The sequence below is a fragment of the Zeugodacus cucurbitae genome, chromosome 6, assembly GCF_028554725.1.
Source record: "Zeugodacus cucurbitae isolate PBARC_wt_2022May chromosome 6, idZeuCucr1.2, whole genome shotgun sequence".
NCBI classification, from domain to species: Eukaryota; Metazoa; Arthropoda; class Insecta; order Diptera; family Tephritidae; genus Zeugodacus; species Zeugodacus cucurbitae.
Window position 1 is genome coordinate 69,274,721 of NC_071671.1, and position 15,422 is coordinate 69,290,142.

At 35.7% G+C, this 15,422-nt stretch overlaps 1 protein-coding gene across 9 annotated transcripts in view; it reads left to right on the plus strand.

Moving 5' to 3' along the window:
* The window catches only part of LOC105221194 (protein NDRG3), a 40,241-nt gene continuing 24,819 nt past the window's right edge, over nucleotides 1–15,422 (plus strand). For 3 of the 9 annotated variants that reach the window (XM_029037689.2, XM_011197957.3, XM_011197958.3), the window contains exon 1: nucleotides 957–1,749. Coding sequence is in view for 6 of the 9 variants with exons in the window: in XM_011197954.3 (XP_011196256.1) it covers nucleotides 14,086–14,330 (245 nt within the window). In the remaining 3 variants the exon portion in view is untranslated. Of the gene's footprint in view, nucleotides 221–956; nucleotides 1,750–13,824; nucleotides 14,331–15,422 lie in introns of those variants that run through there. The other 6 variants (XM_011197954.3, XM_011197955.3, XM_054233925.1 and 3 more) reach the window with 6 other exon arrangements.

The window sequence follows — 15,422 nt, forward strand, 5'->3', positions numbered from 1 at the left end:
AAGCTACAAAAATGAGCGTGAAAAACAAAAAAGTAACTGCAGTTTGTTGTCTCGAAGGAATAACAAACCCCGCTTATGAGCCAGAACCAGGATATGCCTGGGATGGTTGTATGGCGACAGCCAATAGCCATCAAGAGCGCAGCAACAATAATAACAACGGAAGCTGCAGCAACAGCGGCAGTGGCATTGGTGCCATATTAAATGACTGCACAACAAAATGGTGAGTAGCAACATGTTTAGCAATATTCTCTTGAAAGCCATTATGTTGTAAATAAAAGCTTTCGTGGTTGAAGCTTTCGATGCCCGTTTGGCATATTAAAGTTGTATGTAAAAATTGTAATTTAAGTAGTAAAAGGTAAATGATAACGATGTTTATAAGTTAAGCTTTTGAAAACATTAAGTTTGAGTTTAAGCTTTTAGAAGCATTAAGTTAAAGTTTAAGTTAGAAGTTCTTGATATAAATATATGTTTGAGCTTTCGGAGTGTGTTTTTATTATAATTAAGAAACAGAACTTCAACACAACGAAGTTTTACCTTTTGTTGAAATGATTGAAATGATTTTGCAATTTTTTTATATGCAAGTCTTTGCTTTAATACCGTTACTGTATCTTATATTGCACTCATATTTAATTTACGAAATAGTTTAATTCAAATTGAGGTCCTTCGTTTAATTTTGGGAAATAGAGAATTTCCGTTTCTCCACTATGTGCTTCCGTTATAACGTAAAACGATATATCGTTTTTACGTTCTTATGAAATATATATTCTCTTACATTTCACCCTTCGCCGCTAGATGCCGCGCCTCAATATTTTTGTTTAATAATTCTTATTTGACATTTTCATCCAACGCTGTCGTCGCTATAACCTCATATTTACCTTCCACTCCTTTTCTGCTGTCATTTGCTTTGACAGCTCCAATTTGCTGCTCGCGCTGACCGAACTGCCGATGCTCCAATGCTCCAATGCTCCAATGGCAATTTTGACGTCGCAGCGAACGGTTGTGTCTTGTTTCCGTCGAGTTGTAGAGGGGTTAAAGCACAGCTAATTAGCCAATTTGTTGTACTGAGTCAGAGAGAACACATTTTCCAATTGAATAAAATTTGTTTAAAGTGAATCAATTATCTTTCCGAATCTTCGAATAATAAAAGGAAACAACGAATTCGTGCTCACAGCCAAAGCGGTATTATACGCTCTCAATAACAATACAAAGAATAAAAGCAAACGAAATCAAGTGAGGAAAAAAACTCGCTAAAGAAAAATCATTAGCGAGAAGGTGAACAAGCAAATTATTGATTTTCCGTGACGAAACAGAAGAATAAAGAGAACCTAAGAGCGTCAGCTGAGGTGAAAGACGACAGTGTAAAAAAGAAAAAGGCAAAAAAGAACGCAAAACGCTAATTTGTTAACAAAAATATTGATAAACAACCCGAAAAAATTATTAATTAACAACAACAAAAATAAAAAAAAACGGTGTTTGTTCTTGTTGCCGTCTCCGAGCAGCAGTGAAGTAGTAAAAATATCTGTGAAGAGGCTCACGAACAGCCGCTGAACAAACCTAAAATTTACAAGTGTGTGAGAAATATAAGAGCTAAGCGGCGACTTTTGCAGCGGAAGTGCATTTACATTCAGGTCACGCGTAACGCCCGCAAACTCACGTACGCACCCGACTGCCCCGTTAGAAGGGAGTTGCAACAGCAGCAAAGGCGAACAAGGAACTGCTGATCAACCAATAACAAAAACACCAATACAGGTGAGTTTTCTATTGTGTACGTATTGCAGCCTCCTCCTGCCACATGCAGTGCATACGTAACTGCTGATGAAATGACATTTGCAGTTGTTGTGCAGTTACGTTTGCTACTGCTGTGTGGCTATGGCTGCAACGTTTGCGCCTCTCCTTGAACAAAAAATGTAACATACACACATACAAGCGTACGTGCATACAAATTGTATTGGTATATTTGTATGTATGTACGTACGCATGTATGCATGTCTGTGCGTATAATTTTTATATTAGCGTTTCTCTCTTTGCTTCTGTGGCATTATCAACACATAACATACCATCACCTTACATTATCATCACTTTATTGCACATCGCTTTACACATTTGTACATGCATCAACTTTTTATTCATTCACCGCCACGCTTTGCATTACTCAACCCTTAGTGCGCCTATGTACCCGAGTAGGTAGTAATTTTCTATGTATATATATTCGTATCATCTACACACGTCCATATTACCCGTCAGGCTTATTCAACTTAGATAGCTTGTCGCCTTTCACGTTTCACTGTCAATTCTACTCTTACTTCGCTGCCACAACTATTAATTTATTATGCAGTAATACATCTTCACCGTCATCAACGCATTTACCTTCAACTTTGCACCTTTTTTGCAATGCTCATATGCATACATATGTACTTAGTGTTCCAATCCAACCAGTATGTGTTTTCTTCGTCTTAACTAATTTGTGTATCTAAGCTATGTGTTTGTTTTTGTATACCACTCATTGCCACTAGCTTACCTATCCGCATAAAATTACCTCATTTCGCAGATTACACCGCATCGTTTTTGTTGTTCATATTCTTTATCCTCTTACTTTTATACTCATATATGTATCTCTTTGAATCTAATTTTGGGAATAGGCTTCCTTTTGCAGTTCTAATTTATTATGAAAATCCCACTATGCATTTCATTTTCTCTCACTCATCGGGTTTCTTTAACATTAATAATTTATGATTGTGGGTAAAAATAAACAAAAAATACTCAAGTGGTTCTTGAATCCATATATTAAATTAAATTTAACTTGTAGTAAACAAGTTTATCCAGATTTTAGAAGAAAAGGATGCAGGTTTATATCCAGTGCAAGGACCTATTGACTAAGACTCACTTAAGACTTACTTTTTTCTCTGGAAAGCAACTCGAATTGCTTCTTTCGATAAAAAATTTAATTATACTTCAAATTCATAAACAGATAAAATTCTAAAACGTTTAAATAATTTTAATCACACTATCATCAAAATATATTTTAGAAAGCAATTATAGACGCTTTTTTATATTATTTGTAAAAAGAGGAAGTGTATGTATGTCAGTGTAAATATATTTATATTTGTATCCCCATAAAATATTTGTATATTCTACTGATTGAAAACACTAAAGCTATTAATTATAGCTTCAAGTATTTAATATGTATTTAACATTATAGTCAAACACTCGAAATAGTGAGAGATTAAATAATAAAATATTTAAACCAAGGGATATAATAAAACTCATATGGCTGTTATGTAAACATTGCAAATAATTAATGAAGTTTACGAAACTCCATCTTCTAAAGTAAATTAGAAGCGAAAATAATATATAAGTCACCATCGAGTTCTTACTTCGACCTCTATCCAGCCTTCAACCCACCACTAGGAAAATGTGGCTTTTGGTGCCTGGTGCCTGGTGCCTGTGCCCAGTGGTTGGCGGTGTCTCCAGTCAGGCGGCCGCGTTTGTTATTCGCGTGCCAGTCGTCGTTCGCATGATGCTCAATGGTGCTGTAAAAGCAAGAAAAATATAAATAAAACTGTAAAAAAGCTAAATAACAACAACAACAAATGCTTAGAGCAGGTGCTCGCGAAGGGCTAAACAAAAACAATACACCAGCCCCTACACAATACGCTGTAGTGCCGATTGAACTCGTCTGGCAATCGCTTTGTACTCGTTTCCAAAGCGTTGTGATGACGTAATGCGCTGACTGTTTGCACTCGCGTGGCTTTTTCGAAAATTCTGCCATTGTGGAGTTGGTATTGAAAAAGCGGGTGGTTTGGTGTCACTGCCGTTGGAGTTGTGGCTTAGTAATTTTTGTCCAGCGGAAGAATGCTATATACATATGTATAGTAAGTAGACTTGCTGGCACAAAATGTAATAATCACCAATATTATCAACAATTTGGCCAGCAATTTGTCCTCTTTCACTGCTTCAACGCTCTAATTCGATTCATGATTTGCCTTGAGTATATACTTTTGGTTTAATATAAAAAACCCGACATTAAACTAGAAACTCAATTGCCACTAGCGCGACGAAGTTATCAGCAAAACTTTTATATTTAATTATCTGCATTTTTACATATACACTTTCATATACTATATACATACATACATATGTGCTCTGGTTTTCCACTTTATTTGCTTTATAGACCATTTTACTTTAGCCTTAATTCTTATCAAGTAAACTCTGCAGTTCATTGATAGCAGGCGGGCTGTCTGTAGGCGTTACTTGACAAAGTTGTGTGTGTGTTTTTCACCTGTCGCCTTTGTGACCTTTGTAAGTCGTAATAAATTTTATGAGAGAATTAGTTTTTGTCGTTTGATTGCCTTCAATATTAACCACAACCACATTCATTTCGTATGTTTCTATTTATACATTGTTGTTGGATTTTAATGATTACTTGAAGGCAAATAGGTTAGAGGTGTGGTCGTAGACTGTTTGGGATTAACGAAAATAGCTGTTGGCATACATTTTTACTTAAAGAAGGACCGATTTCATATCTTATCTATAGTCATTGCAGCAATCCTATCCTAATCGCGGTATGGTTTAAGTCTTTCTTCTGGGACTTACTTACATGTCTTCGAAGTAGCGTTCAATTCATTATTTCTGAGGTTTAGACACACACTCATACTTGCTAATATCCGCTTAACAGCTTAGAGAAATATAAATTGAGGCAATAAAAGAAATCATCTTGCTGCATTGCTGCTCTCTAAGGCAGGATATGAAACCACTTCCTTTTCATAGCTCAACCTGAAGCATTCAATATAAATGACAAGTGCAGTATTTTCGCTTAAACAATGTTCGTTGGACTGAAGTGCAAGTAAACAAAAAAAAAGAGTAAATACATATGTGTGTTGTATCTAACGGTATGCGCACACGTTTGCTGCATGTGAATCCCTTCAAGCGTAGTCACTCAGTGCTTCGTGGTGGTAACCTTGCTCGGCGCTGTGATAGACATTCAGCCACATAATCCTGGCTACACAAGAATCGCCACGTTCAATTTCCGGTCGCGCAGCAACGTCAGACGTGCGGAATGCTCTCCACTTTGCTCCGTTATGTAGTATATTGCAAGAACGCTATACCGAAGACATACATACTCAGCACTCTATAGTGTTGTTGTTGCATAACTAACATTCATGAATTGCATATCATCGCCAGCAGGAACTTCACACACAAACAAACAAGCTCGGATATGTGTGTGTACGCTCCTCGTATATTGGGGTTTTTGCTAGTCTGCTGGTACCCAAGAATTTCTTTTTTTCAGAATTTCCGTTATTTGTTCTGTGCTTTTTTGCACATTGCTATCTTATGTTCCCAGCATGCTTCGGGTATAATTTCACACTTTTTCATTCGCAATCACCACTGCTCCATGCATAGCTTAATTCGTATCAATTTACAATGCTCGTTGGCTCTAACGCATCTGCATTTGTCTGATAAGGCACACTTAAAAAGCGGTCTTCGCCTCACTGCACGCAAATACATACAGAGAGAGCAAGCGTGCAGTTTAATTCAATGACATTTTGTTTACCGTTATTCGACTGGATACATTTATTTGAGCTTTGAAAAATTTGCAAAAAATGAGTTTGAGGTTATGTGAAAATAAATGAAGAAATGGGTTTCTCACACAATGAAGCAATACTTTAAAAACTAATGACTGCAATGTTGTTGTAAAGGTCATCTAAACCTGCTTGAACATCTATGACTCTTTATTTGTACAATTGTCATGGTAGTCATCTAACAGAACGTCCAGAAAACGAGCTGTCTCGACAGGATCGGACCGAAGGAAAGCGGGTGTTAGATGGATGGGCCTTATTGGACATACAAAGAGGTGGTTAGTATTAGTTGTAGGGACTCTTTGCATACAGGGCATTGTTGGGTATGTCGGTGTTCAGTTTGAATAAGTAGAAATTTAATCTACTACAGTATCCAGAACGAAATTGCGCTAGTGTCACTCTAGTTTCGCGAGGCAACTCGAGCTCGGTGTTTGCGATGGGCGATGTTTTGACTCTAAGTACACCATTTACGGGGAGCGAGTTAAGGAAGGTGTTAATAGCTCCTCTGTTTTGTCCTTTCGGCGATCTGAACCTGTTTAGATCGGTAAGTTATAGGGACAGTAATCTTAAACTAAGCTTAAAAACTCCAAAGCTTCGATGAAGCGTTTTAAACTGCCCATTATCGACCTCCAATATCCAATTAGAATTAAATATTCATTCGCTGCCCTTTTTGTCACTTACGCCTTCAACTAGATGTGTCTCTTATTCAAAATATATTCAACGAACTTTTACTTCTTCTACAGTACAATTTTAAAGTCCCATCCGAACAGCCGATGGTCTAATATATTTAAAAATTTGTTGAAAGCATTTCCCTTTTCTATGCATTTACATTATTTAACCCTTTTTTAATTGGCCCCAGCAGCAATTTTCACGGATTCTTGGCTGTTAATTAGCTTTTGGGGACAAAGCTCCATAATCACATTTTGGCATTTTCCACACTGTTGCGCTTTAATAGGATTTAGGCGCTGGTTTTTAGTATGCGCGTATATTTACTTACTCCGACTTTGCAAAATACCCACATGTGCATGAACGGGAAATGGTGATTTTCCAGGCGACAACATTGACCTACTCTCACTTTCATATGCACACAATTTTCAACTGTTTCGATTAACTCTTCCCACGGCTCTGTGTTGTATTTTTATGTAACCTGGCATCGATTCAGAACGTCATACGTTACCTCAAGCATGCCGCCCACTACCCGCGTGGACAGCTAGAAATTTCCGCCAACTCTCAAATACAATTTAGCTATTTGGCAGCCAGTTCACAGCGGCTGGCTCAATGGCTGGCAGGCAGTTTCGAACTCCATTATTTATGCAATTGCCTCGGTGTTGGTGTGGCGAGTTGTTGTTGCTGTTTCCATTTTCTTCGTTCGTTTGCCTCCACCGACGCGTCTACACTTTAGACTTATTTAGCCAGGCAACAAAGGGCCGCACCTCTGTCTCGTTTTCCGACGCGTCTCCTGCCAGTTTTTCGTGCCGATTCACGAATAGTTTTTGCACTCGGCAGCTTTTTCCTCGCAATTCCTTACATTATATACAGTATATGTGTGTGATTTGTCGCAGCAAGGTCGTTTCCTCAAACCAATGTTGTGGGGGTAGCGTTTTCGAAGGGGGTTAAAGGTTTCTTCCATGAGTGCAAATTATCCAAATTACATAGATGAACTGGCAGGTGAAATGCGACCTCATAACTAAAATTTTGGCATTTAATGCTTCGCATATTTTGCTGGCGTTGCTGGCGTCGCCAAATATTTGCGCTCCACAAATACACTCGCGTCACTCCGACTGTTACGTAAAACGTAGTCACATGTGTCAGCGGTTGAAGTTATTAGCGGGCGTACATGAGTTGGCATGATGTCTTAGGCAGTTGTGGCTTCGTATGCTTCCTGCGGCATATGTATTACCTTGACTGCTTGGCGCCTCTTGTGGGACTTGATTTTCTAATTTCGAAATACATTTGTCATTCGTCGGTTATGTGGGTGAGTTGAGCATTTGTTATGGACTCGCTTACGACTGTTACCAGTGGTTACACATTTGCACTCCGCTCAAGCGTTTAGACTCGGTCTCTTTGGGTTGGTGGATGAGCGTGCAGTTTGCATGTGACTGGTACTACAATAGAACGTTCTCTATAGAAGTAGGTATGTGTGGAAGAGTGGCACGGGCACATGCGGTAAAAATTCCAAATATAAATGCGAAACACGCATACATTAATGATTTTACGAGCGATTTATTGAATTTTATTTATTTTTATCATAATAGACTCTGAAAGGAGGTGGCTTTTTCCCAGAAAAGTATTATTAAATTAAAGGAAACAGCAATAATATTGATTCTTAAGCTTTGGAACCTTAACAAATAACTCTTATGAACAATAATGTTACAAAAATCTCATTTGTTGGTTCAGAGAATTAAATTGGTGGTATTTTTATTTTATTTTAAGACTCAGTACTCAATATAAATCAGCTATGGTTGGCATAATATCATATTAACAGCTATTCTTCTAAACGAAACTCCTTAATTACAGTTATAATCATCAATAACATTTCATTCTCTAAAGTTTACATTACAGTTATTCCATCGAGTATATTTTAAGGCATAATTTTAGGCGCATAAGCCTCCCTCTGCGCAGAAGTCGAGTATGCCAGTTGATAGTAGCCTATTTGAACTTTCTGCCGTTTAAGAAATGCAATAAAAATATTTAGTTTGAATAATTTTTATTGCGTGCGAGCGCACTGCCAAGCATTCGCAGAGCGCACAAAGGCTTCAAATTACCAACCAGTAAGTAGCAGAAAGTTTGAAGTGCTACAGAAATGAAATTATTTTCCCCAAGTTAAACAAGAAACTGTAACAATTTACAAGTGTGTTGAGCAAAAAAAAAATATATATACGGCTCACATTAAAAGGATCATAAAAGAACGCAAACGTTCAAGCGCCTAAAAGTAGGACGCTGCGCCGCTGACCTGCACTAACCCAATTGTATGGTGTAGCGGTGCTTGATAAGCGGTGTATAATGTATAGCAATTCCGTGCTTTCGCACTGACGAACCACAGTTACTCGAATAAAATGTTGTAGTTGCTATTGATTTTTTTAGTTTTGTACACTTCAAAATAACGGTTCTTGTGCATAATGCATGACTATCTGCTCCATATTTGTGGGTTGGCATGATTGTGGTGTGACTGGGGGGCATAATGCAGTCCGTGTGTGGCTAGGAGAGAGGTTGTGCGGTGTGAGCGGAAACTTTTAGTTGTGCTGTAGCTTTACATTGCTCGGGTTTTTAGTTGTTGCCATGCTCGATTTTCTGCGGTTTTGCTGTCCGTTTCTCTATACATATTACAAAACAATTGTTGTATTTGTTTTATTTCACAGTAATCTAGGTGCTAATTAACAAAGTATATAGTACTCAACCTTTCCTAGTTTCTCTCCCTTTTACTGGTCAGAATTGTTCAGCGATTGGTTGTGGAAATTCATATAGGCGTTCGCCAATTGATTTCATGAGGCACTTCAAACTTCCAGCGGCCACTTGAGCTTTTTCATTTTTTTGGATTTTTTGCTTTTTTATAGCCAATTTGGCACGAAACAATTAGTCTCTTGTGGAAAAATATATGTATATAAAAATATAGAATTTTTATGTTCTGAGGTTTTTCAAAGTTAAAACTCATATTCGAAGACTTTAGGATTCTAAGAATTTGGTGAAAATTTTTAAATTTTTTGGAGAGAATAAAGGTTTTTAAGTGTTATATAATCTGTATCTGTATATATAAATATTTATATTTTAAATGTAATACTCTCGTCTTCTGGATCTAAAACATATTATTACACAAACTTCTATAAAATCAAGGTTTTCCAACCTTATAGAAATGTTAATCGGACTTGGCTTTGAGTTTTTTGAATACTCAGAATTTCGATTCGGATTCGGAACTCTTGCTTTGTTATACCGGATATTAAGCTATGCTTCAAAGAAATTAGCAGCTAACTTCCAGTCGGGTACTCGTATCATACCTATTCTCAAAATGTATCTATACGAGTTTCAATAGGTAGTCCATTCAAGTGAGTGTGTGTGTCTATATAATATGTGTTTGTGATTTCGCACCACTTGAAAACTTTTTGTGCACTCATCAGTGAAAATGTTGAAAATACTGCGTAGTTGCTGCCAGCCGGATTGTACGCTTACCCGGTAAACATTTTACTACGCATTGCCGAGTTCTCATTATACAGCACAATTAGAACATCCCAAGTGATAGAACATTATGAAACACACTGTTTTTACTTTCTATTAATATACTCCTAGGCGGTGAGCGTGCGAGTGTCTTAAGGGTAAATATGTAAATGTAGTTGATGCTAAGCCTACTGAGGTTGACGCTGTGCGGTGATGAGTCTCTGGAGCCACAAATATGTGCCTTCTCGAAGTCACGCAAGTTGTTTGCGCCGTTAGCTTTTTGCCAGATTTGAAGGTGAACTGTCATAAGAACAGTCGTCCTCTTATTCACTGTGTGGATGCACACTTCGCATTTGACTGGCAACAATTTTGTGATTCCTCTTTATGTTCATATTTCTCCATTACGTGTTGAGTATAATTTTGTGCTCTAATTAAAACGACTAGTAAATGAGTGTGTACTTATGTATGTACTATATGTAAATACTTTTCAATCCATCTTACAAGCTCTCGTCACTGTCTGTCATTACTGAGATCTCACATTTTTACGGAATTGCATTTGAAAATCTTAGCACGGTTTTAATGAGCCTATTAAGACAAGTTTAGCTTAATTACTATTTAGTCATTAGTAATAGGTCGCAGAAGTCAGTGGCTGTTAACATATATGTACTGACGTCTGACTTGCTGACGTCACAATAGCGAATGTTTACAAAAGTTTTGGATTTTTTTTTAGGTTTTCAGAATCGTGGTATTACTCATGGGGAGTGCAATAAAATACGTTTTAAAGGTAAATGTTTGGTTATTAAAAATATATTTTCTGAACGAAAAATCTGATCGGGATCTGTTATTTGATCTATTAAAGCAGTGCCTTGGCAGTCCATGATTGACTAAATCTATGCTCTATTAAAATCAGGTCACTTCTGTTGAAAGTTAGTCACTGTAGTCCCACTATCTATACGTTAAGATCTCATACCGATTCCTATTGACGTTTCTGAAAAGCTTACGGACAAAAACAAAACAATGAACAGCTGTTTTAGCTTTGTTTACACAAAATATATATGTAAAATTGAATTGCGTTGTTTTTCTAGTTGTTTATCTATGATTACAGCCATATGAGTAAATATGTATGTATGCATGAAACAAATATAAATGTGAGTGACTATTGTCTGTAAGACAATTGAAGCTACTGACTGAGATCACGTTGCCACATTAACGTCAGCTGTAATCTTTGTGGTTGTTGTTGTTCTTATTTTGCTACATTTGAATGATTTCTCATCATTCGCTAACCTCAAAACAAATTTCGTGCGCTTCCACTTTTATTTGCTCAACGCTTACGAGGCTCCACTTTGATTTCCCGATGCATTTGGCAGCATTTCCACTATATTTTTGCTTTTATTTGTATAAATATCAGTGAAATGTGTCACTTTATCAAATTATTTGTTCGCATTTAGGCGTATGTGGCGTGATAAGATAAAGCTATAAAGCTATTGCTTTGTTATAAGTTTATTTAATTTAAAATTCTCCGCGCTGTCGCTGCTGCATTTGTCAACAGAAGATATCAAAAACTTTCTATATCAAAGCGTGCAACAACAACAACCAACGAAAACACATTTAATTTAATAACAACAAAATCTGATTTGCTTTGTGCTATTGGGAAATGTCTGTTTTAGATTTGTGATAACCAACAACTAAAAACCACTTGGCAATGGCATATTTATTTGATTGCTGTTGCAAATGGCACTTCAAATTATTTAGTTATAGCCAGAATTTGATTGTTGAATTTGAAAAAAGATTTTTTTTTTCATGTTAGTGGTAAATTTTTACGTAATATTTTCGGCAGCTTCGTAAAAATAAATTATTTATGTCAATATAAGTATCTATGTGTGTAGGGAACTGGTTTTTGTTTTCGCTTTATATTACCAAATGCGTCATCATTCGTAGCTATACAATTTTCGTTAACAGAATTTGTTTTTGCATACTGATTAATATCATATTGTTGTGTAATATTTTATGAGGCTTTTGTTAATTTATCCATTGTTGTTTAGAAACTTTAATTGTTTGTTTGTTTTTGTTATTAATGATAACACTATTGTTGTAGGTTCAGAACTATGTGTTAGGCATTCGTGACGGAAACTATATAAGTCATACTCGTAATATAATTGTACATATAATTAAATACGACAGAAAATATAGCACATTTTCATAACTGATATCTATTGCAACCCAGAACCATTTAGGTTCCCATAGATATACGAGGTGTGTTCAAAAAATAAAGGGGGTTTTAAAAGTTCCAGAATTGTATAATATCGATTGGGGGCTATTTTGAAGGCGACAACATTAAAAAGAGGTCTATAATAATGGTCACTGTAATTGTTTCAAAGCTACCAAGGTTCCTCCTAACTGTTTCGAATCTGTTTAAATGTGTTAATATTAAATTAAATTAATTCTTTAACAAAAATAAGTCTACGAAACTTCCTCTCTGTTCTCTAAAATACTCTTTCACTTCATTTATCTAAGAAATTCTCTGAAATTGCTTGAAAACTAAGGTGCTTATTGAAGCTTATTACAACTACTCTCTCCTACACTTTCCGTTTCTTTGTATTTCTGTGAATAATTCTAATTATTTTAATGTACTCTTATCAATCTATCGTATATGCCGGGAGGCTAACTTATATTACACATTTCGGTTATCTTTGATCTGTCGTACACTTACTGTTGCCATAAAAACTATGGCACAAAGTAAAGAGTTTGTATCGAAAAGGTCACAAGCAACTGCTGCTTGTGTATTGAGAATTATTTATTGTACAGCAAAATTAATAATGGTTTCTAGGAAACAAATTTCAAAGGGATTAAAAAATGCCAAGCTTATACTCATACATACATATACTGTGAAGTGTCAGCAGGTGTGTTGCTCTTTTACCTTGGAGAGTAATAATAATTGCCAACTAATATGATTAAAGCGAAGTACATGGATGGCAAGCGGAAAATTTGCTGAAATGAGAAAGTATTGAATTTGAAATTAATTAATTACTGGAAGATAGATGTTCTGGCTAATGAAATAGTGTACATTAAAGAGAACTATATGAGAGGTTAGGTTTATAAAACGAAAACACTAAAATCTCTAAATATATATAACCTCAGAAAATGTTATGGTTGATAACAAAACGGTACTAAAACTTTTGCAAAACTATCACGAAAGCTCACTGCTCGAGATTAATTTAGTTTTCTCCAGAGACAACTACACATATTTCAAGCAAACCCTTAACTAGTTTTGTAGATTTCATGGCACCATTAACTATTTACATGAGATTTATCACACTTTTATCACATTTTGCAATTCCTTCCCCATTCATTCATTAGCTCATTCAAACATACACTTATTCTGCATACTTATTAACTGTATTTTGTAATAAGAATTTACTTTAATAAGCTCGTATTTACATATACATATGTATATAAATAGTAAAGTGGCATTGTATTTCATAATTTGTTTGTATATCGTAGTCACACAAACTAACGCACATTCACCACGAACCGCTGTTGCCAGTACTCATGCACTTAAGATTCTGCTTGTTTTGCGAATTTATATTTTATTCTTTATTTAGTTAAGTTCACACACAAAACACAAATTAGTATTATGCAAGGAATCTTGTTTGTTTTACACTTTTATTTCGTTGAATTCTTGATTATGTTTTTGTAATAATTTTCCTTTTTTACTTTCCGTTTATTTTTCGATTTTTCGATTTTGGTACGAACTCGAATGTCTGTCGTACTCAAAAACTGTCATTTGCGCTCGCTGACGTTCTTTAAACAAAAACGAATTAAATCAATGCACTCACAACACACGCGCTATGCAACAAACGCAATAACGCCTAATAACCAAAATTAAAAAAACATATCATAATAAATATATAAACAAATATGTTAAATAATAATGCATAAATAAATGAAAAAAAAAACTAAAATAAAATGTATAAAAACAAATCAAATTGTTAAAAATGCACCAAAATGCCTGCCTTATTGGATTGTCTGCCTGTTTGCCTGATTGCCGTATAATTGCATTTTGTAAAATATTAACTGTACAATAAATTGTGTAATAAAGAAATAAAAGAAAAAGAAAGAAAGCTCAAGCCCAAACGCCATCACAACGCCAGGATTGACGCAACAGCGCAGTTTGGCCACACCCACAGCCACCACACACACATACATACATAAACATACCGACAACCACAAGTGCCACTCATTAAACAACCACTAAGCACCTTGAAAACAACAACAATTAAAACTACAACAAACCACAATTCGATTTAAAGAAGAAGAAACATCAGAAATATACTCTTGTTGTTGTAAGTGTTAAGTTGTCATGATGAAGATGCCGCAATCTGAAGGCGGCTATACAGCGCTCGATAGCGCCGGCACCAATGGCCAAGATGGCAGTGGTGGCGCCATCTATCAATCCACCACAGAACCGACCGGTCCACATTCGGTTTTCGAATCGATGAAACGCGCCATTGGTCAGGTGGTGGGCACAACAAATGGTAATGCTCAGGATACCGACGATTTGCTAACGACGACCAATGGGCGTCAGGCCACAATTGTGGGATCAAGGTAAGCGATAAAATGTCTGAACAGTTTTATTAACTAGCCGATTAACAATGATATAAAGGAATGCAGTTGATTTGTTGCTTGTTTTTTGTTGCTTTTATTCGTTTGTTTAACTAAAATTGTATATTGTAAAAAAATAATTCATTTACTCAATGCACACATATAAAAATGTTAACAAATATCCATCATGTATAAGCTTCAATGCTATAAGACGAGTGTTTTTAGTCAACCTTCCATCAAGCTTACGAAAGCCTGAACCCGAAACCATCCAACGTTGTATTGAAGCTAAATGAATTGCTTTTGAAATTAATACTTTCGGTGTCTATTGTCAAATTTTTGAGGTCTACGATACAATATTTGTTTGCAGGGTCCAATTCGATCTTCAGATCATCAATCATGTTTTTTTTTTAATGTTCATAAACATTTTTTTATAAGTCCAGGCTAATTTGGTTAGCCTATTTTTAATCTATACCATGACTTATGGATATCGGAGATACCCATTGATATATACATATGTATATCACTTTAACTCTAGAATATTGTCTTTCTTGTTATTGAGATGGAAGTTTCAATATATTATTATTATTTTTTATTAGAAAATAATCTGTGTCTTCCAATAAATATCATATTTTTGAAATATTTTCTCCTTTTCTTGAAGTCAACCTTCTTTCTCTAATAAATATGGTATTTTTGTGGTGTTTTCGAACTTATTTTACTCAAAGACGGATGATTTTGTGGATCTTGGATGCAAATATACTGTTGGATCATCTACCATAAAACTAAAAATCTCTATGATAAGTCTATTTAATGTTGTAAAGGGTAGACAATTCCTTGTGAGACCGTGAGTTATATATGTATATTGAACAAATTTTACTTCAAAACCCATGATTTCAGATCTCTTGGTTTCTCAAACTATCGTGAAGCGTGAAGAGCGGATATATGTTGATTATCGCTGAATTTTGTTCCGTTCATTAATACAAGGAACATAAACTCGGAACTGAATAAACCTCAGACGATCAACCAAAATCTTTGCCGTTCAAAAAAAAAAACCTTCTCGAGAAATAATTATATTTTGCGATGGTCATGACCTTAAAC